Below are 21,243 nucleotides of genomic sequence, written 5' to 3'. Positions count from 1 at the left end.
ACCCAGCATGGAGCCTGATGCAGGGCTTGATTTCACAACCCTGAGATCACGACCTGAGCCAAAATCAAGAGTCCGTCACTTAACTCAATGAGCCACCCAGGCACCCCAATACATGGAATTTTAAATACCAACACAATCTAATAAGCGAAAACTCAAGACAATGTGTAGCTCAGTGTGATTTGTGGTTAAGTGACAAGAGTCTAGAGCAGCACTGTCCAATAGCAATATAATATCAGTCGCACAGAGGATTTGAAAATTTCTGGTAAAATTTTAGAAAGTCAAAAGAAACAATTATTTTAATAATTTGTTTTACATAAGCCAATATAGCCAAAATATTACCATTTCAGCTTGTAACCAATAGCATCAGTGAGACATTTTACATGCTTTCGTTCATAGTAAGTGTTTGATACCTGGCATGCATTTTTCACTTATAGCACATCTTAATGAGACTAGCCACACAGCAAGAGCTCAATATCCACTGGTGGCTCATGGCTTTTCCTACTGAGCAGCCCAGCTCTAATAAGTTCTGGGTGCTGACATATTATTGAGGGCTGAATTGAGGAGGAGAGTTTAGGGAGAAAGAATAAGACTTTCTTTAACTAGGAATGTCTTATAGTGGTGTATATAATTGAAGTCAACAGCTATTTGAACACCTCGGTAAGGCAGCATGCTTGGCTGCATGGACCAGGATACTGATGTGATGAATATCCAGTCCTTTCAACACAGGCAGGTGTCCTGGGCACTTAAGCCTAATTCTGGCTCTGCTTTTAATGCCTATGGACAAGTCACCCTTCTAGTCTCCTCCGTAAGATAAAATAGGTGCCACTTCCTTTAGTACTTTGTATGGCTTATCTCACAAAGCAGTAAGGGGCTAATCAAACTACTTATTTTGAAACTTCCCTTAACTATTTAAATACTTTTACTTTTTTTGCAAAAAAGCCCATGGACAAATTTGGCAATATAGTGGATATTTCTCAAAACTTTTTTTCTGTTTCTTGGCTCAACTGCTACACCCTGTTGCTGCCAACTTTCAATAATATTACACACACACACACACACACACACACACACACACACACACACACACACACACACACACTTTTAGTACCTTGAGATTAAACTCAATGAAAATATGCACATTCTATTCTTGAGACATTCCAGCCTTGCATTCTTTCCTTGGAGCAGTTGGGAAGTCACGGCGGGGGCAGCGGCGGGGGGGGGAGCTGTAAAACTTACTCAGGCTGGCCAATCAGCCTTATCTGAGTCAGGAGACCCACCAAGGACAGACTGCCACGTATTCTGCTCCACTGTAATAGCAGAACTCCCTATTTTTGCAAAGATTAAAATCCTCTGAGACCTTCAAACTGTACCAACAATGCACAAAGACCTCTTTCTCTGTTCAATTTGCTTTCCCCCCCGAGGACTACATTAGAAACTCTACACAAAAACCTACTAGCTTAGTTGCTACAGATTATCATTTGCAGTAAAAACACTTCCTTAGTATTATGTAGCTGTTTAATTCTCAAAGCTCTGTTCTTTAACTGATTAAACACTAGAGAAATGCCACATATTTAACTGCTTTTGGTTACCCTGACTCCACTGAAAAGTGGAGCAACATGTTATGGAAGTCAACAAACTGGTCTATGGGTCAACAGTAAGGGAGTTAAGAGAATAAGGGGGCAGGTAAGTAGGGATGTCTGCTCCTTAAAACCCCACCAACTGCTAATCACTGGGTCATTGGTGGAACTTCCCCCAGGATAAAAGATACCTCTGAGATCTAACGTGCAAATCCAGTGACACTGTATTTCCCATACTGGTGACATCAGAGTTGCCATTAAAATGAACAGGAGACAGAGCAAGAGCAGAAAGGATCCCCCAAAATAAAGGTCTCAGTAAATGATGATAGTCAGAAGACAAAGTGACCAGAGGCTCTGGGGCAAAGAATCACCAACAACAGAATTTAATTTAATGCTTTATTTTATATTCCTTGGGATATTAGCTCACTCTGGGAACGATGCCCAGTTAAATCAGAATTGCTGTTCATGGGAGGAAAGAATAAAAATATTTACTATTTAGTAAGCCTCTGCTTAAATTCCAACTTCACCTGGAGCTGAGAGAGTCAGAATCCAGGTGTCAGACTAAGCAAGCCCAGCATTACTACCATGTCCAAGGTTAAGCAAAGTGTTGATGGGCAAATGCTGTCAACCATCTTCCCACGTACACAAATACTTGCAGAATCTGATATAGAGACCAGAGATTATAGGCAAGATACTGTGCATCTTCTCATATGACATATGAGACATTTGGATTCATTAATTAACCCATTTGACTGGTGGATCAACTCAACAAATATTTACTGAGCACCTAGTATATGCTAAGCCCAGTTCTAGGTGCTGGGGATTCATTGGTGAATGAGACAGAGAAGGACCACATCTTGAAGAAGTACATATTCTAGAGAGAGGAGAGTGAAAACAAACACAATTAACAAGATCATTTCAGATTGTGATGTACATTTAGAAGAACATAGCATATGTTTGACAGAGAAATCTGGGAGAGGGGACACCACTTAGATTGGATGAGGGAATGCTCTCTTGAGCTGAGACCTAAGGATGAAAGGAGCAGTTCAGACAGCCGGAAGAAAAATGCAAAAGTTGTGACACAGGGCAGAATTTGTTATGTTCCCGGAACAGAAAAAGGCTAGTGTGGCTGTGACACAGGGTCTAGCAGGGAGAGTGGTGAGAGGTTAGCTGGGGAAAGCAGGCAAGGCATGGAGTGTGTAGGACCTTGTACACACTGGTAAGAATTTTGTATTTTATTCTTAATGAAATGGGGAACACTGGAGGAGAGTGATGGGATCAGACATGTGTTTTACAAAGATTACTCAGGCTGCTGTGTAGAGAATTAGAGGGAGAGAGGCAAGAAGGACAAAGGGGTGAGCAGCTAAGAGGCTACTGCAATCGTCCAGTGCAAAATGATGGCGGCTTAGTCTAGGGCGGTGGCGATGGAGACTGAGAACCGTCAAAGGGGAGGCAATATATTCTGACAGTAGAGCCAACAGGACTTGCTGATGGACTAGGAATGGATAGGAAGAGTGAAATCACCGAAAGAAGATTCCTGGGTACTTTGAGTTGATAACCAAGAAATACCTCAGCCCGTTCTTTGTAGGTATGGACATGGCCATGCCAATGGTCCAGTATGGAGTCACTTCTGGAAGGATCTTCCCTCAGACTGGCCCTGGGGTCCAGGTAAGTCCCATGCCTTCTCGATAAACCTGCATTAGTTTAGGAAGTGAGTTCAGCAAGCCTGCTAAGACCTGGTGTCAGATGTAAATAGACTCTGCTTATGAAAATCTGTCCAGAACTGATCCGTGTTCCCAACTGTTCCATGGAACACAGCATTCAAGTATTTATAGTATTTTTGGAAATGGTGCCCTATGGTGAAATGTCTGGGAAACACTGCTTATAATACTCTCCTCCTAGAAAAGAGAATAAATGATGCACATGAACACTGTCAAGTTCTAAAAAGTCCTGCAACTAAAGAACCACTTAACCTAGCACATAGATTAATATCACTCACTACACTTTGAGAAACAGGGGTCTAGGCTCTGTATGTCTCTCCCTGTAGTCTGACTGTCCCCTGGAATTCAAGCAAAATCAAGAAGAGCAGCTCCTATTTACCGAGCACTTACCTTGTGGAAGGTACTGTGTATTAATATCTCCCTAGCTACACACACTATATACAGGTGCCATTTTAATTGATAGCTTTTTTGTTATCATTTGTTCTTGTGAGTTTTGCTTTACGGACCATGTGTTCACTTAGCAAAAGCAGACATTATCTCCTCTGATCATATAAATCAGCAGTGTTCATTCACAGTATTTACTCATGCAGCGCTTAATATAAAGACCAGAAATTCTTCACTTTATCGCCCCATCTTCATTTACTTACTCCACTACAATTAAGAGTGAGAATTTCTCACTCTCGTCACTGCCTCCCTCTTCCTTCAGGCCTCCTCTTCACTAGTTTCCTTCTTCCTATTTATTCCACTTATTTCTAAGACAAGAACCATTTGGGGGCAGTTCACATGCTTTGAACATCCTTGGGCTTAGAATTCCCTACTTTCTGTTTCTCTCTCAAAGAAAATGTCATGGCTTTCAGAATATGGCTGGCACATCTAAACCCTCAGACTGGGGGGTGCTTGGGTGGCTCATTCAGTTAAGCATATGCCTTTGGCTCAGGTCATGATCTCGGGGTCCTGGGATCAAGCCCCACGTTGGGCTCCCTACTCGCGGGGAGTCTGTCTCTCTCTCCCCTTGCCCCATAATAACCCTCAGCTATCTGGAAGACAAACACACCACACACACACACACACACACACACACACACACACACACACACACACACTCATTTCATCGACCTCAGCAGAGAGAAGACTTTTCCTGGAGTTAAACAATAGATCACTGGGGAATGGGGAGGTCTTTACATTCCTGGCTACTGTAACACGAGTCATTATGGTTACTAAATGACAATGCTATTTACTTTACACAGAGCGAAATACTCGTAGCATTATCTAAAAAAATAACCCAATCACCAACTGAAATATAGCCACTGGGGAAGATCGAAGCTCACTCTAATCCACCAGCAATTCAATGATGCAACTTAAGCAGGAAATGAACAGCCTTCTATTTGATCAAATGTGTAAAGAGAAATTAGTGGGAAAATGCAATGACCTAGCTGTAAAATGACCAACACAGTGGGATTAACAATCCTCAGCATTGGCTGTTCTTAGAGGATTTCACATCTTCATGGTTTCCTTATTTTTGTCTAAGCAAAGGAATGCCTACATAGGGCATGTGATGAACACACATAAAAACAACTTTTATAGTTTATTATCCAGGTTGTATTGTACATGCTTTTTTCTTTAATTAGTTTTTTTTTATTGAAGTATAATTCACATATTAGTTTCAGGTATACAACATAGTGATTTGATATTTTTGTACATTATGAAATAATCCCTACAGTAAGTCTCATTACCCATATATGTACTTTTGCAGAAAACAAAGAAAAACACAGACAGGTGCCCAGTTGTATCTCTCAGAGATAAAGGTATTAACTTGGTACTTGTCCTTAAGCAATATACACAATATTGTATATATTGTGTATATTGTGTATACAATACACAAGTAGTTTAGGAAAATAAGTCTGCAGTGTGAGTACTGAATTTATTATACCCAACATTTAGCAAAGACTTCAGTGTCTGGCCTCTTTACTCAGAACACTTCCCAGTGCTATTCTCCCTTCTAGTCCCGTCCCTTCAAGAAAGGAAGTTGAGAAACCCCTAATGAACTCACACCTGAAGGAGGGGGTTTTCTTTGACCATTAGCCAACCCTTCGTACCATGCAGAAAATCATGCTTCTGTTGAACATGATGCAGACACCAATTAATGCATAAAGTAGAAGGCTTTACCCTTAAAATAAATAGCTAAGCCAGGAAGTCTGCTTCTCTGCATGTGGCTGTTGGCAAGGCTAAGGCCACACAGGATAAGAAAGGAGAGAAAACAGAAAATGCCAAGGATAGAGGACTAGACGGGTAGGGGAACAAAGCACAAATGGACACATTCCTGAACGATTCTTAGGACTCTGAGGGGAAGCCAGCTGAACTTCCGGCTTCTGACATAGACCTCAGCCTGCCCCCAATCAACTGTAGTTATCATAATTATAGCATATAGTGAAGACCCACAGATAAGGCCGCCCTTGGAGGAGTGAAGCTGAGCATTCTGAGCATTTGTGACATCTGCCTGCATCCCAAAGCAGGTTTTTGTGAGCTGAGGCAGGCCACCACAGAAATCCTACCTGGGTCCTCCCGATAAGGACCATGGCCATGAAGGGAACTCAGGTATGTCTGAGTCTGAGCTCAGTTCAACAGCTTTTAGCTGCTCTAACAGAAACTCCACACATTTATCAATTTCTTACTAAGCTTTAGATGAGCCAGGTATCCCCATGAGAATCACCAGAAATTTTTCTGACTGTTATTGAGTTCTTTCACCATTTTATCTTTCTCTGTTGCAAATATGCCACAAACTTGGGTCCTTCTCCATAACTGAAAATTGTTAGCCTAACACTAACAGAAGCTAGCAGGAGTTGCTAGCTATGGGATTTGAAAGGAAAAACGGTATATATCTCTTACTTTTGGAATGAGGTAGGAAATGAATGAATGAACAAATGAATAGCATACATTGATTACATTAATGTTCATTAACAAGCAAACTTCCCACCCACAAAAATAAGCCCTCCTCATCACTATTTTCTATGTGCCTTGGTTCAGAAAGGAATCAGGACAGTATAATGGAGATCAAATACTAAACTAAATTAAAAGAGTCACATTAAGGGAAATTTAATAATATACATGCTTCTCTTCATAAGTTCCGATAGGAATTTGGGGTTCTTTTTGTGAGGGGAAGTATACTGAGCTATAGGACGACAGTCCTATTCTCTAAGTAGTGAAATCTAACTCAATTAAGTAACGTCAATTAAGTCAATTAAGTAGTGAAATTTATGTGTGTCTGTGTATACAGTCTATTCTGCAGCACAGCCAATTTTAATTCAATTCTGACACTGTTACAAGTAGATTTATCAGGAAAGCCATGCAGGACCGATAATGTAGCATGCTGGGCTTATCTAGCAGGATTTCGGATTTGGACTGCAGTCAAGGTATCAAGTCTTTAAGTAGGACTAAAACATCTGTATTGGCCTCTGTTTCCTTTTTGAGTTCACCCTCACAGGTCACTTGATTTACCTGCTGAGGTCAGGGCCAAAGAGGTCAAGGTCAAGGCCTCAGCTGTAACAGCCCTGAACTGACTTGGAGAAGGGCACGGGAACCAGGGCAGCAACTTCATCAAAACCTGTTCAGGAAGCCCAGGATCCTGGTCACAGGAGGCCAGAGAGCATGGTGAGAAGGCAAGACTCATTCCAGAAAACAGAATTAGGGTCCACACTGCATTTCCAGACAACTATTTTTGTGAGCCATTTCAATACTGCATCATTAGTTTTAAAAAGAACATTTACAAAGGTCAGAAGAAAGTTTTTTTTTTAATAAGTTCAATAAAAGTTGCACACTTTAGAATTCTGAGTTGGCTTCCATTTTAGAAAAATTCTTTGCTCAACCCCAAGGAGACCCAGCATCCTTCATTTCTTGCCCAGTGTAATGTTGAGCAGCTGGTTTCTGAAGTGGAAAATCAAGTGATTCCTTTCTATAGAGTAAACAGCATTTGGGATTCCTGGGCATGCAGACTGTTCAGGCGCCACATGCTGCACTATTTATGTTGCACTCGGCACACGCAGGAGGAAGTACGAGACACAAAAGACCTACTGCTTTTAGTCACTCTTTTCTTCCCATTCCTGGGCCAGTGTCTCTTTTCAAACTGTCCCCCCTTGGGCCATCAGTTAAGACAATAGCTAATCAAGTATCTTAACTCCATTAAGAATATTTTGATAATCCAACCTCACATGTCTGCCTCCTTTCCTATGGATAGGATTTGTGGGCTGGGTTCTAGAGCTCCCCTGCTCCAACCCCCGTTATTTTGCAGACGAGGGGTCTGGTGACTTGCCCAAGTTCATACTACCAGCGGAGGGCACGAGGCTCCTGACCTGCATGCCCCTCTCCGGCCTGAGTTGTTCCCTCCAGCCCATCTCCAGCCAATGAGAGGAGGCTTGTCTGAAGCCAGCTCACATCCAGCATCTCTGGAAGCTCAGCCACAGCTTCAGCCAACGCTGCTGGCATTTCTGCGACTCCGAACGGCTCAAGACAGCTGAAACCTGACAGTCTCATAATTCACTCACCTGCTTCTTATGTGTGCAGCTCAGGCTCCCCGCCCCCCCGCCGGGGCCCCGCCGCCCAGACAGTGTGAGGTGGACTAAGAAAACAGGGGAAGTGAGCAAGGAGAGGCAACCCAAGTCAGAGCTACAGAACTGTGCGGATCGTGCTAAAAAGGCACGGTGCCAAGCAGACACTGTCTAGACTTTAACCAGCCCCTCTAGAGGGGGGTGCGGGAGGAGGGGAAGTGGGGCCAGAAAGCCTGCTTGCTTTTTGTTCAGTGAATGCCAACACATGACACAGCCTCTGACAGGCTCCGGGATGGGAGTTCACTCAGTCTAAGACATTTCTTCCTTGGGGCTGGAATTCAGCTGTGGGCTGAGGGAAGTTGTGCCAATCCAGCGATCAGAGAGGAGCTGGGACTGCTTTTCTTAGTTCCTGGGGGAATCGTAGTTCCCAAACTAGATGGAGTTGGGCAACAGCCCAAAGGAGCACGTTTGTGGGTACAGAAGAACAGATTTTTAAAAAAAATTTCCATCTGTCTCATCTCAGCTAAATCCATGAGGAAAACCCACAAAAATACAGAACTGGCTTTTGATGGAGGCCTGTTACAAAAATTTTGTAAGACTACTGATATCGATTTATAAAATGTACAGATGGAGAAATGGCCACCATGGTCCAATAAGCATCCCACATCTGAGAGAAAATGTTGGGTTTGGGGAGCTCCACGTATCGGTTACAAAGAAGGTAACCCCTCCTCTGCGGGGACAGACAAGCTCTACGCCAGGGTGCACAGCGTGCAGGATGGAGTCACCCCACTCTCCTTGGCCAGCAGCGTGAAGAATCGTACCCACAGCAGCTCAGCTTGGAGCTCAAGAGCTGTCTTGCAACTTGGGCTTCTTCAGTGTGGAACAGTTGTGAATGCATGTGAAGGACAAAGACTCTGCCTGAAAACATCCCCTGAATCACTGAACACAATGCGCCAGATGCTCTGTTTGAGAAGCCGCTGAACCGGAACCAAGTGGAGGTCATACCTCTATCTATGTGGTCCACAGAAGCATGGATCCAGACACTTACTCGAACAAAACACGAAGAGGCCTGTACAGGCTTTTGGGTTGGGGTTTTGTTTGTTTGTTTGTTTTTATTGTGTCCATGTTACCTAGCAAAAAATGCTTTGTTGGGTTTGTTTTCAGAGTCCCTTTTAAAAATAAGACACAATGGGCCCAGCACACAGAGCAAGGGCTTTGAGAGCTGAAGTCTGGATGTGTATCCTGGTTTTACTCTTTACTAGGTGGCTGATTTTGAGTAACTAACTGAATTCTCTGAGCCACGGTTTCTTCATTGATGAAGAAATGAAGATTATAATAACTTCTTATCAGGTTGTGAGAATTAAATAAGACAGGTTCTTTCCCTCTCCTCCTGCTGTTGTCTGGCTAACTACCACTCGTTTTTCAGGGTGCAGCTTGGGGAGGCTTCTTGGAGGCCTTCCCAGACTCCCCGGTGCTGGGTTAAGTTCTCAGGCCTGTTCTGGCACTTACCACCCTGGATCACTCTGAGCCTCTGTCCCTGTCTGTCTCCCCCACTGGACTGCAGGCTCCTTGGGAACAGGGTCTACGTCTTAGTCACAAGTACTAACTTAGTGCCTGACAGAGAACAGGGTTGTGATACATTTTACCTTTGTCCCTTGAGTTAACTTTTTACCTTTGTGAAATTTTACTTTGTCCCAGATGGGGGAACCAAATACTGCATGAAAACTTTATGCAGCGTTGTCTCCGAAGAAAATGTGAACCTGGTGGTCTGTGAATGTTTTGGCAGCTCCCGAGGCAGCCCGAACCCTCCAGGCTGACCTCTCTGTAATGGTGTTGGAGGACGATGAGAAAGAAAAGGAGAGACAAGGAGAGACAAGAAGGTAGAAGAAGGGAGAGATGAAGAGGAAAGAGCAACACGGGGAGCAATAAAGACCCAGCTCTGGGGTTTGGGATCAGTGGCCACGTGAGGCTGCAGTCAGGGCTGGCTGCCAGACACAACAGTGCCCAGCAGAGGACTCAGGTTTGTGTGCAAAACACCTAGAGTTGTTGCCTTGGTTCCCAAAGGGACAAATCACAGCCTGCTCCAGGAAGACTCCCCTACCCTATCTTTGAGAGTAGGTATTTATGTTTCAAGTAATAAAAGCAAAGGGTTCTATTCCTTTGCCTGATCATATTTTCCAAACCCCAAATTTAGAATTTGTGGCCCAGTAACAGGTGTGCTATGGGGACGACAGCAAGAATATACGAAAATGACCATCCCACAAAAAAATCCAAGACATCTGGTGGCCACCTCCATATGTAAGAAGGAGGGGCACAGGTGAGAGAAAAACTGAATGTGGAAAAATTCCAGGAGCTTTAGTCCCTCTTTTCTGCTTTTTTCTCCTTCTTCTTCCCTTTCTGGTACTCTCCCTCATTCATTCTGTCTTTAGGGAGAACCTATGCTGGTTGGCACAGCCCACAGCCGGTGCACGGGAGGTGCTCAATGAGTACCTAAATTCTTTTCCTGCAGGAAGGATAGGGTTGTGGCTTCACAGAGGAAACCCTATCTAGAAGTTTGAAAGCAAGTTTGGCTCAGTAGAAGCAAGGGCTCTGATACAAATTCTGGGCGTCAAAGCACCCACTGAAAAAATATCCTAGTTGTCTTTTAAAAAGCAGGTGATCCTTAATCTCTGGAGAGAGTAAAAGAGGCAAGGAGAGTTTTCTGCAAGCCATGGGCGTCTTAGTCACCAGCACTAACTTAGTGCCTGACAGAGAACAGGGCTGTGATACATTTTACTCTTGTCCCTTGACACACTTATACCCACACCCCCAGGGTTTTGGAGCTCTTCCAATAAATAGATGCCACAAGAATGATACTAATAACTAACACCACATTCTATGTGCTGAGCCACTCTTCTAATTGCTTTACACGTAAGAGCTTATTCGATGCTCACAGTTAACCTATGGAGTAAATACTCTCTAGTAAGCCCATTTTATAGATGATGCAGGCCCAGAGAGGTTAAGTATCTTCCCCAAGATCACAGGGCTAGTACTGAATTCAAGTAATCTAGCTTCAAGGTCCTAGAGCTAAACCATTATGCTATACTTCCTCTCAAGAATAAACCAGTAAACGAAATACAGTGACAACCTGAGCCAGCAAACAGGTTGTACAAATATAGACAACACCTAGTGGATATTAGTATGTAAATTGAAAATTCTCTTACTGAAATCATTACAGAGTCAAAAACAGTCTTTGCCAGCGCCTAGGAGGAGCTGGTAAGAGGCACTTTTTCTCTTGCAGGTGTTTGGTGTTGACTATGTTCCATGAGTAGAGGAAACCTTTTCCATTATCTAATTGGATAGATAGCAGAGAGATTGCCATTATTCCCATTTTACAGATGAGCAAAGTGCGCTCATGGAGGTTAAGTAACTTATACAAGGTCTCACAGCTAGACAAGCACAGAACTCAAACCCAGCTTATTACCCAGAACCCTTGCTCCTAACAGAAGCTGCAAGTCAGAGATATTAGGTGGCTTAAGAAAGGGGCAGGGCAGGACCTCGAAGTCAAGGGCTCTTACTGTATAATGTCCTTCTTAGTAACGAGAAGGTGCTGCAGCAGGGTCCATGTAAAAGATAAGACTTGGAAACACCCAGATATGCGAACAAGAGAAGAGAATGAAGAAAGGGACTCCGTGGAAGGCTTCAGTGACATGAATATAAGAGAAAAGTGTTAAGCACTCCAGGAACAATTTCCACACAGAAAGCTGCCACCTACTGGACCGGCTGGTGACGTGGTCAAGGTAGACAGGTTGCAAATGGCCCAGTGACTCCTGTGGAGCCTCTCAAGTTCTGAGAAGGCATTCATCCCACTGCTGCATTTCAGGGTTTTCCAGACCAGCAGCCAGAGGTGAGGAAGGGGGCAGTAATTTCTGTGAAAGCCATAAACCTGGCCCCCTAAATTTGGCCAGGTCCATTTGAGCCGTACAGGACTTATGGTAATAGCAACTCCTTCAGAATAGGGACCTACACGGTATTGCCTTTTAGTTCCACATTATTCTCAATAGCAGCATATGGGCAAAGGGACTGGCATAATGCCTGGCACTTCTGTAGATCAATAAATTACACTCATTTACTATCACTGAACGACAGAATCAAAGACTGGGGAAAAGACAAATTTTGCCTCAGACACAAAAATTTAAATCTTGAACAAGGTAAAAAGTAATGACAGAGGCAGTTTCCTTATATCAATTCAAGCCAATATCCCATGACACATGTATGTATAAATCAGGGCCTGCAACATGTCATGGCTTTTGCCATGTGTCACATGACTTGTTTTGGCAACAGTTAAGCTGGTCAAAAATAGTGTCCGGGATTATTCAGGGAACATTTTAAGGGTCATAAATTCAGACTTAATTCTGGGAATAGCTTATTGGTGATGGCTTCCAAATGAGCACATAAAAAGTCTGTGAAGAGATTTCATGGAAATCCTCCAACCACAGAAGAAAATGCAGATTTATAGGATATATTTTGTACTCCAACTACCCAAAGAGCTTTCTATTAGCAAGTTATTGCCAGATGGCTGCTAATGCAGGAGCTGTTATCTATGACAGTAGCAGCTCATAGAGCCTTAGCAAGAACAACTGTTTACTCCATCAGAACAGCCAGGAAAATTCTCATTATCATATTCTTGTTGACGGCCAACATCTAATGGCCTCTAAGGGTTTGGTTCCCTTTAGGATGTTCGAATTTGTCTAAAGTAAAAAGCTTGGGCCAGGAATAAAGTGCTGGGTTGTTGTTTTTGTTGTTGCTTTTTGAGTTTCAGCTATTCACTACCCTAATCACACCACCTATTACCCCACGTTTTCTTTGTTTCACATAGTCCTGAACTCTGCCTTCTAATCACCTTAATTTTGCTTAAAGATATACTAATGTTTGTCAGTTTGGATTGATGTTTCCAGAAGGAATGGCAAATATCTTTTATCTCACACACAGACTAAATAATTGCTAGTGGCTACCCAGCCACTACACTGCTGAGGATTTTCAAACCTTCTCCAGACTCGGGAGGACAGAATTCTAGGATTGATTAGCAATGTCTGTCATGGGTAAGGGAGAGGGTAGTGGTGACACACATGCCATGTTTATACCATCGCTGCAGGCCATTTATCTCATAGTGTTGTGAGATACTTATTTTTATTGCCTACGGTGTCTAGTAGGTTCACCACATATATCTGTTGATTGATAATTTCTCTGGAAGGAGGGATAAAGTGCTGATTTATCTTTAGGTAGTAGAATTTTGTTAATTTCACTCTTTCCTCTATTCTCTATATTCTCTAAGCTTTTCATGAGCATATTACATTTTCATATTTTATCAAAAAATAGCTCATTTTTTAATTTAAATAGAATAGCATGTATTAGGAGGGTAAATTCCTCCTGAAAAAAAGGAGGGGTCACAATAATCCTCAAGATGGATTTTAAGGCATTTTGTTATACTTCTCTAGAAATCTGTACACAGTTGTGAGGATAATGCAGAGTGGAGAGTGTTCTGCTTTTTAAATTAAATCATAATCATTTGCCAGAGATTTAAAAATTTTTGTAAACACAACTTTTAGTGGCACATATTGTTGTTAATCCTTAACTCTTCTCCTGTTGTTGGATATACAGATTTTAAGTTTTTTGCCATCATAAATAATGTAATGGACATCTTATGCAGTCCCTCTGAAAGTAATAATGGCCAGGGCAAAGTGGTCAAAAAGAATTATTTGAGTTTCTTTCCTTGATATAGTTTCTCAGTGTAGATTATATTGAGCCCTGGAATATACATCTGCAAAATATCCAAGTCAGCTCCCCCAAAGCTGATCCAAAGTCTGCTAAAATGGATTCATGTCAATAAAGACTGTATTTAACTGTGCTTGCAATATGTCTGTGTAGTTAACAAGAAAAATGATTTTCTAGTATAAACACTGTTAAGGACAAGCTAAAAAGCTTACAATAATACCCAAATTGCAATTATCATATGGAGAGGGTCAATTTACCTTTTCATTAATTGTTAAAGGTTTATTGTTAAAACATGAATTAAAAGCTTGCTAAATGTTACTAGGACCAGACATGAAGAGACCAGACTAATTAAATGATGAGTGATAAAATGTAACTCTGATCATATCTACTGCTCACTCGTTTCATTGTAACTGTTTCTACATACCATGAGTTCACAGCCTGCCTTCTGCACCAACTCCCTTAGTCTTTTTTTAAGATTTTATTTATTTATTCATGAGACAGACAGAGAGAGAGAGAGAGAGAGAGAGAAGCAGAGGGAGAAGCAGGCTCCCAAGGAGGAGGGGGCCCGATGCGGGACTCGATCCCAGGACCCTGGGATCATGACCTGAGCCGAAGGCAGACGCTTAACCATGTGAGCCACCCAGGTGCCCTCCCTTAGTCTTGATTGGGTGGTGGCTACATGGGTGTAGCCATATGTTAAAGTTCGTCAAGCTATACCTTAAGGATTTGTGCATTGTACTAATGTAAAAAAAAAACGTTAAAAATCAAGGGAAGCCCTCTGTTAATATAAAAAAAGCAATAATTATACAGGTATTTGTTTGTCACGTAGTTAAGATATTACAGCTGCCACAGTTTAGAGCATCTGGACCATCATTAGATTCTAGCAACCTGACGGCAGAGATCATGTCTTGCACTTCATGCATGACTCTGTAGGGCGTGCTTAGTCCGTGGCAGGGATACTGGCTGATGGGCCCTGTGAAGAGAAGGCATGTGCTGGTAATGACTCATTCCTAGAGAAAGCACACCAAGCCAAAGTCACAGGCACCAGAAGACAGCACCTTAGAGAAAATTATGCATTGACTTGCATGACAGTAATCATCTGGCTTACAAAATGAATCCATCTAAGTGTAAGGTTTTCTTCAATCCTATAATATCTGGTGTCATTACATTAATCCTACTTATGGCTGCTAGAAATTTTGTCTTGATGTCCAGTTATTTGAAGAGGAGTAGGAAAACAACACTGACATTTTCAATTCATGATGTGTGACCATTGGTATTTACAGTTCATCTTTTTCTTTCTCTGTTTTCCTAGAAACACATCTTTCCAACTCACTGACTTTGAAGACTTTATTTTCTTCTCCAGGACATTATATCCATTGCAGCTCATGCCCTCTGATTGCCACCTCACAGCTCCTCCCCAACCAGCTCCTCTGAGCTTGAGAACTGTCTCCTGCTTTCCATCGCCCAATCTAGAGATTTCTATGGGAATTGTATCATGTCCTCTTTCTAAAGACAGTTTCAGTGGCCAGGGGCCTCAGTGTGCAGGGTGCTTGCCCATCTGTTTTGGTTATTCAGCAGAGGCCCTGCTATGTTTTAACATTCTAACTTCTGACAATGGTCTTGAGAATTACAGCAAGTAGTTTATTTGCCAATGGATAAACAAGATATTAGTTTAGTGGTTAATGTACAAGATGGATATTAAAATCCTAGTTCTGCTGCAGATCTAAGGAGGAGTCAGAGGATGTGGGTCAGACTCTGGTCCTCCCCGAATCCACCATTAGAATAATTCTGAAGGATATAGAGAAGATCCCACATCAGCCAATAAAACTCCTAGCAGTTGATTAACTTGTACGTTGATAATAGGGCGTAAATGAGAAATGTGGCTTCAGAGGGACAATGACCTAATAATCCTCTCGTCTCTCTGGGTAATTCTTCTTCCTCTTCTTCTTCTTCTTCTTCCTCCTCCTCTTCTTCTTCTTCTTCTTCTATTATCTTAAGTGATGCACTCACAGTTCGTAGGTCAAGTTTTTCCTTACTGGAGTGAGTTTTTGACTTGTGCATCAGTCCCCTGCACATGTGACTTATCATGGTGAGTCTATAAACCTGGGATGCTGGCAATCCAAGTGCTGGCAGACACAACCACCGAGGGAGAGCAGAAGTGTGCTTAGGTGCTTGCCAGGCTGTCTTTCAGAAGCAGGCAGTTGGGCCACAGGGTCCCCTCCAGCCTGCCATGTTAGAGTGGACTTGGATCCACCTACTCAGACTCAAGGGCACATGCTCTCATGCCTGGACTGTCAAACTTTCCTAGCCTCTGTCCACACCTCTCACTGAACTGCGGTAATTTTCGGTGGGAGGCGAATGGGTGAAGGAGAAGGAGCAAGTCCACACAGCCCCCTCCCAACAGAACTAGAAAAGGGGTAGCCTTGTAATTGTTAGTTGAAGCACTCCTTCAAGCTGCTGCCACCCCCCATTCCTCACCCATACAGATGCTAATATATGCTCTTCAACAGACCTGTGCCCCACTCCCCAATACCACCTCTCAAGCACCACCTCTCAAGCGTAGACTGTAAAGGAGCCTATGAGTGAGCTCAGGTGGACGGGGCAGAATCTGGGGTGGGGCTGCCAGAAGGCATACATTGGTGATAAAGAGTATTAAGACAAAGAGAAAGTAAGAAAGAGAGGAAACAATCAAAAAAGCAAGTAGTGCCAAGTGAGAAAGAGACCATGGAAAACATTTGAAATATAACACTTTCCTTAATGAGATTTGTTAATAGTTTCTCGAACCTAACCAAATAGTATTTACAGACTGGTATTAATAATGATGACAACCACCTTTTCCCAAGCTTGGGACACCTCTGATTCTGGAGGTCTACTATAGCAAAGGCTTGGCTCCTTCCAATATCAACATGATTTGTCAGGGAATCTCATATCTAAAGAATATGTTGAGTTGAATACTTGTATTAAACCAAAAAGCACCAAGAAAACTAAGTTCATTTTCTAAATTTCATTTTTAAAAATATTCAACAATATTTGTACAACTATAGCCCTAAAGTCTACTAAAGTGGATTCATGTCAATAAAGGCTATAAATATCATTATTTGGCTTTGTTTGTTGTATGTTCTTATAGCTAGCAAGGAAAAAAATTCTATTGCAAGCACAATTATAAGACAAAAGACTTAAAATAATATATGAATTGCTAGGGTTAATTTACCTTTTTATTAAGAATTAGAGGTATATTATTATTAAACATGGATTAAAAACTTGCCACGTGTTACTCAGGCCAGACATCAAGAGACTGGATTGATTAAAAGATAATTCTTGGGGCACCTGGGTGTCTCAGTCAGTTAAGTGTCCAACTCTTGGTTTCAGCTCAGGTCATGATCTTGTGGTAGTGGGATAGAGCCCCATGTCAGGCTCTGCGCTCAGTGTGGGGTCTGCTTAAGATTCTCTCTCCCTGTCCCTTCCTCTTACTCTCCCCCCTCTCTCAAATAAATAAAATCTTTAAAAAAAAAAAAGATAATCCTTAATAATCTGGAGCCCTGAAATGTAACCATGATCACACCTACTCCTCCTACTCCTCAGGTACCCTGAGTTCGCAGCCTACTTTCTGCTCCAACTCTCTGTTTTCATGCCTCAGAACCTCTTGATTTTGTCTGGGAATTTGGTGGGAGAACTCTCTGCTCTTCTACCCAAAGCAGGAAATTGCTGCTGGGGGAGCTTCCTATAAGAGCAAAACTTTTCCCTGCAATGCTGGTTGGGGGGAGGGGTATAGCGCAGGCTTCCTCGAATAGATCCTGGACCTTGGGTCACAGGGCCTTCAGCCTTCAGCCTTCAGTCTCCTGGTGCGGGAACCAAGAGCCTCCTCATACCTCACATCTGCATTCCAGTTCACTGAGTGATTTCACACACTAGCTGGCAATTCCTAAGCCTGCCGTAAAACCAACCAGGGATTCACCTCATCCATCATTGGACTGCAGCTGCCGTTTGAGGGCCCCAGCAGGGATGGAAGGGTGTTCCTTAGCCAGGGCTAAATCAGCCAGTGAAGAGAGATCCCTCCCTCAAAATCAAACCCTGGAAAACAAAACACATGAGAAGCAGATCTGGAGTTCAAGATGGGCCCCAAACATTGAGGGAGCTGGATTCAGATCCTTCTTCAGAACTAACTAGCTGTGTGATCCTGGGCAGTTTATCTATCTCCTAAACCTCTTTCTTTCTCTGTAAAATGGGGATAATAAAACTGACCTCATAAGGTTGGGGAAGATTGAAAAGAAATGACATATGCAATCCAATGTCTGCTATGTAAGAAGTGTACCAAATGTGAATGCCTTCTGTGGGATAGTGGTTAAGAACCTGGGGTATGATGCCAGACTGTTTGGGTTCAGATCCCTATTCCTACTATTTAACAGCTTAGGGCACTGGATAAATTACATAACCTCTGACTCAGTTTCCCCTTCATTAAAGTGGGGGTTTCATTATAACACAAAGTAGATATCCAGTAAATATTAGCTATTTTTAAAATTTCATTGTGAGCTTGTGTTTCCAGTGCAAACAATAACATAGTAGTGAATTAAGGGGAGTTTATGTATGAGTTGAAAGTAATACATGTGTATTTTTTTTTTTTAACTCATGAAGACCTTGCATGCTTTTATGATTTTTTTCTGGGCAGACTCAAGCTGTGATGCAAAGGGTGGGGCTAAACTGTAATATGAAGAAAAAAAATTCAAAAAGGGAGAATAACCACCCACCAGGGAGCTATTTCTTTTGTAATGTACATTCCATTTCTTCTCCCTCATGCTTTTTAATTCCTTCCACATTTCCTGCCATAATTATCAAATGTTTGGTTTCTGACCTCGCTCTTCTGGAGACTAGAGCCCAGGGAATTTGGAATTGTTTATTTTCTGTCCATAAACCTTTGAGTTAATGGAGGGGTTTGTGAGTGAAGGGTTTGTTGGTTTGTTTGTAGTGTCTCAGGAAGGTCACTGGAGTTGAAAGGAAAACATTACCAAAAAAAGCGCTGAAATACTTTGACTGGAAACGCGGAGCCCCCAAAGAGCAGAGCAACGGATCTCTTACACTTGCGCAACGCCGGATCAAGGGAAAATTGAGCTTTTAAAGAGGTTGTTATATGGCCCTGATATTAACACAAAATCCGAGGCCACTTTATAAAGAAAGAAAAAAAATGCTGGGAATCAATTTTACTTTATAAAAAAAGAAAAAAAGCATTCCGCCCTAAAGGAAGAATCTCTCCCCTCCCCTTTCCCCGAGGAGCCAGCCTTGGAAGGAAAAAGCCCCCAACTATTCCTAATTTCCTCTTAAGTAAAGGAAAGAACTCAAAGGCGCCTTTTTGAAGTCAGCGGCTGCTCTCGTCGCAGCCTCCGTCCCAATCCGCCCAGCTCGCCTCTTTCCCCCTCCTCACTCTCCCTCCATATTAGCCGCGGTGGGGCTCCAGCTTATGGCCCAAACTACTTTTCCTGATTTGGAGGTTTAAGTTTCGCAAGTAGCATTTGTGCTCGGAGCGCCCCCTCACCCCACGCATGGAAACTCCCAGTCCCACCCCGGGAGAACATCCCCAGGACGCCCTCCCTGCCTGTCCGGCGCGCACACCCAAATGGCCCCGGAGCCCGAGTTCGGACCTCCTCGGCCGCTCACCTACCTCGGCGTGGACCCAGGCGATCGCCACCAGCGCGAGCGCAAGCCAACGTGTCCACATCTGCGGAAGAGAGGAGAGCGAAACTGAAGGCTCCGGGCCCCGCGCCCACCCCGGAAACTTCTCAGGGTCCCGCAGACTCGCCCCCTCCGCTCGGTCATCCTCGGCCACCCGGAGGGGTCGGGCCACCGCGCCCCGCGCCGCGCGCCCAGCTCTCACCATGGTCCCGTCCCGGTCTCCGGAGGGCGCGGGGCAGGGCCGCTGCAGCGAGCTCTGAGGGAAGGTGGGAGCTCCGCTGCTCGGCAGCCTCCGAGGAAATTCGACCTGCGCTCGCCGCCCCTTAAGACCCCTCCTTCCCCGACTGCCTGCCCCCCAGCTCCTCCCCATTCTCCTCCCCTTCTGCAGCAGCGGCCCCCGCCGCTCGCGGCTCTGCTCGGTCCTCCCCGCCCCTCGCTCGGGAGCCCGCGTGCGTCCTGGCGCCGCTCGAACCCCCCTCTTCTCAGGCCTCCGGGACGCGGAGGCAGAGACAGAGAAGGGGGTGTCCGGGGGGCGCTGCAACAAAGGCGGAGAGGTGTGGGGGGGGCCGAAACCCCACCCCCCTGGAGGGCCCGCTGGCTTGCGGCAGCCCTGGTGGGCCGTGGGCGCGGGCTGCGGCTGTGGCCAGGTGGGCGGTGCCGCAGGGGGCTCCCGGCCGGGTGTGGGGCGGGAACGTGCAGGAAAGGGCGCCCTGCGGCCTGGGGAGCCGGAGCCGCCCCCCACGACTGATGGAGAGGGGGCCGGAGGTGCAGAGGGACCCTCACGGCCCAGAGTCCAGGGCGTCACGGCAGACAGAGCGCGAGGAAGTGGGCGCAGGGCCCGGAAGACCAGCCAGCATGGGAAAGGCTGATTTGGGTTCAACCGTGAATTTCCTCTGGGAGAGGTGGGAGCCGCCCCCCTCTGCTAAGAAGATCTTGACTCCAGCGTTTGCCAGCAACCTCATCCCCTCCTTCGCTGTGGTCCAGGAGCGGTGTCCCCCTCCTCTCTTCTGCCCCCCCATCACCTGTGCCCTTGCTCCCACCCCGGTCGTCCCAGGTCCCCTCCCTATTCTTGCTTGCCATCTCCACCAACTTCTTCCCAGGGGCCCTCAACGTATGCTGCCTCTTTGAAGGTGTTAACTCCCCAAACTCCTAGCTGTGGCTTCTTTCCTGCCTTGTGTCTGGTGTCCCTGGTGCTGAGAACAATCCCTTTGACACCTCAGATTTAACATGCCCAGGCTGAGCCCCGCTTCTCACCAGCTCCCAGGCCTGCTCATCTACCTCTTTCAGAGGAGTGCCATCAAAACATTTCCCCACTTCCCCACAAACCCCGGTTTCACCGTGTTCTGGCAGTTTTCCCTTTGAGATCTCACATGAATCTCTTCACCTCATTCACATTTCCACTTCCCTAGGCCAGACCTTCATCCTCCCTCATTCCAGAATTCTGAAAACCACCTCTGGTTGCTTCCCAGCTCCAGGCTCTCTTCCCCTAGTCTCCACTGCAACCCATTGCCATCTTTTCACTACCTGATTTTAGCACTGTCCTCCTCAGGCTCTTCCCCTCCTCAGTAACTTTCAGCACTCTTCTTCCACATTGAATCTAAATTCTCAGCCTTTCCTCAAAGTCTCCCATTACTGGGGCCAACCTATTTATCTAACCGCACTTCAACTACTTAATATCCTCCCTTTGCTCAAATCAAGCCAGTATTGTCATTGTCCTCTGAACTTCTCATATTCATTGCTTTGTTGAGCACCTACTGTTGTGGTTCTAGAGGGTTTCAGATAGCACCCATATTCCCCACGCAGGTTCGCGATCCATTGAGATAGCCCCTGGAGTCGGACTGACGGAAAGGAAAATCTCAGCTTTGTCCTGAGCGGGCACTGGAAGGGTGGCCATGGATTATATCTGTGAGGACAATGGATCTGCATGTACTTCACCCCAGAATTAAATAAAATAAGACATATTAAATGGTTCTTGTAGTACCTGGC

At 44.4% G+C, this 21,243-nt stretch overlaps 1 protein-coding gene across 1 annotated transcript in view; it reads right to left on the bottom strand.

Moving 5' to 3' along the window:
* FSTL1 (follistatin like 1) overlaps positions 1-19,866 on the bottom strand; it is a 52,686-nt gene extending 32,820 nt beyond the window's left edge. The window contains exons 1-2 of the mRNA XM_027587014.2: positions 19,460-19,866; positions 19,247-19,303 (exon numbers count right to left, since the gene is read on the bottom strand). Coding sequence (XP_027442815.2) covers positions 19,247-19,303; positions 19,460-19,627 — 225 coding nt within the window. The 5' untranslated portion in view covers positions 19,628-19,866. The remainder of the gene's footprint in view (positions 1-19,246; positions 19,304-19,459) is intronic.
* Positions 19,867-21,243: the final 1,377 nt, after the last annotated feature.

The sequence above is a fragment of the Zalophus californianus genome, chromosome 1 (assembly GCF_009762305.2).
Source record: "Zalophus californianus isolate mZalCal1 chromosome 1, mZalCal1.pri.v2, whole genome shotgun sequence".
Lineage (NCBI taxonomy): Eukaryota > Metazoa > Chordata > Mammalia > Carnivora > Otariidae > Zalophus > Zalophus californianus.
The sequence above is the reverse complement of the archived record's forward strand: the minus strand, read 5'-3'. Positions and strand labels throughout refer to the sequence as shown.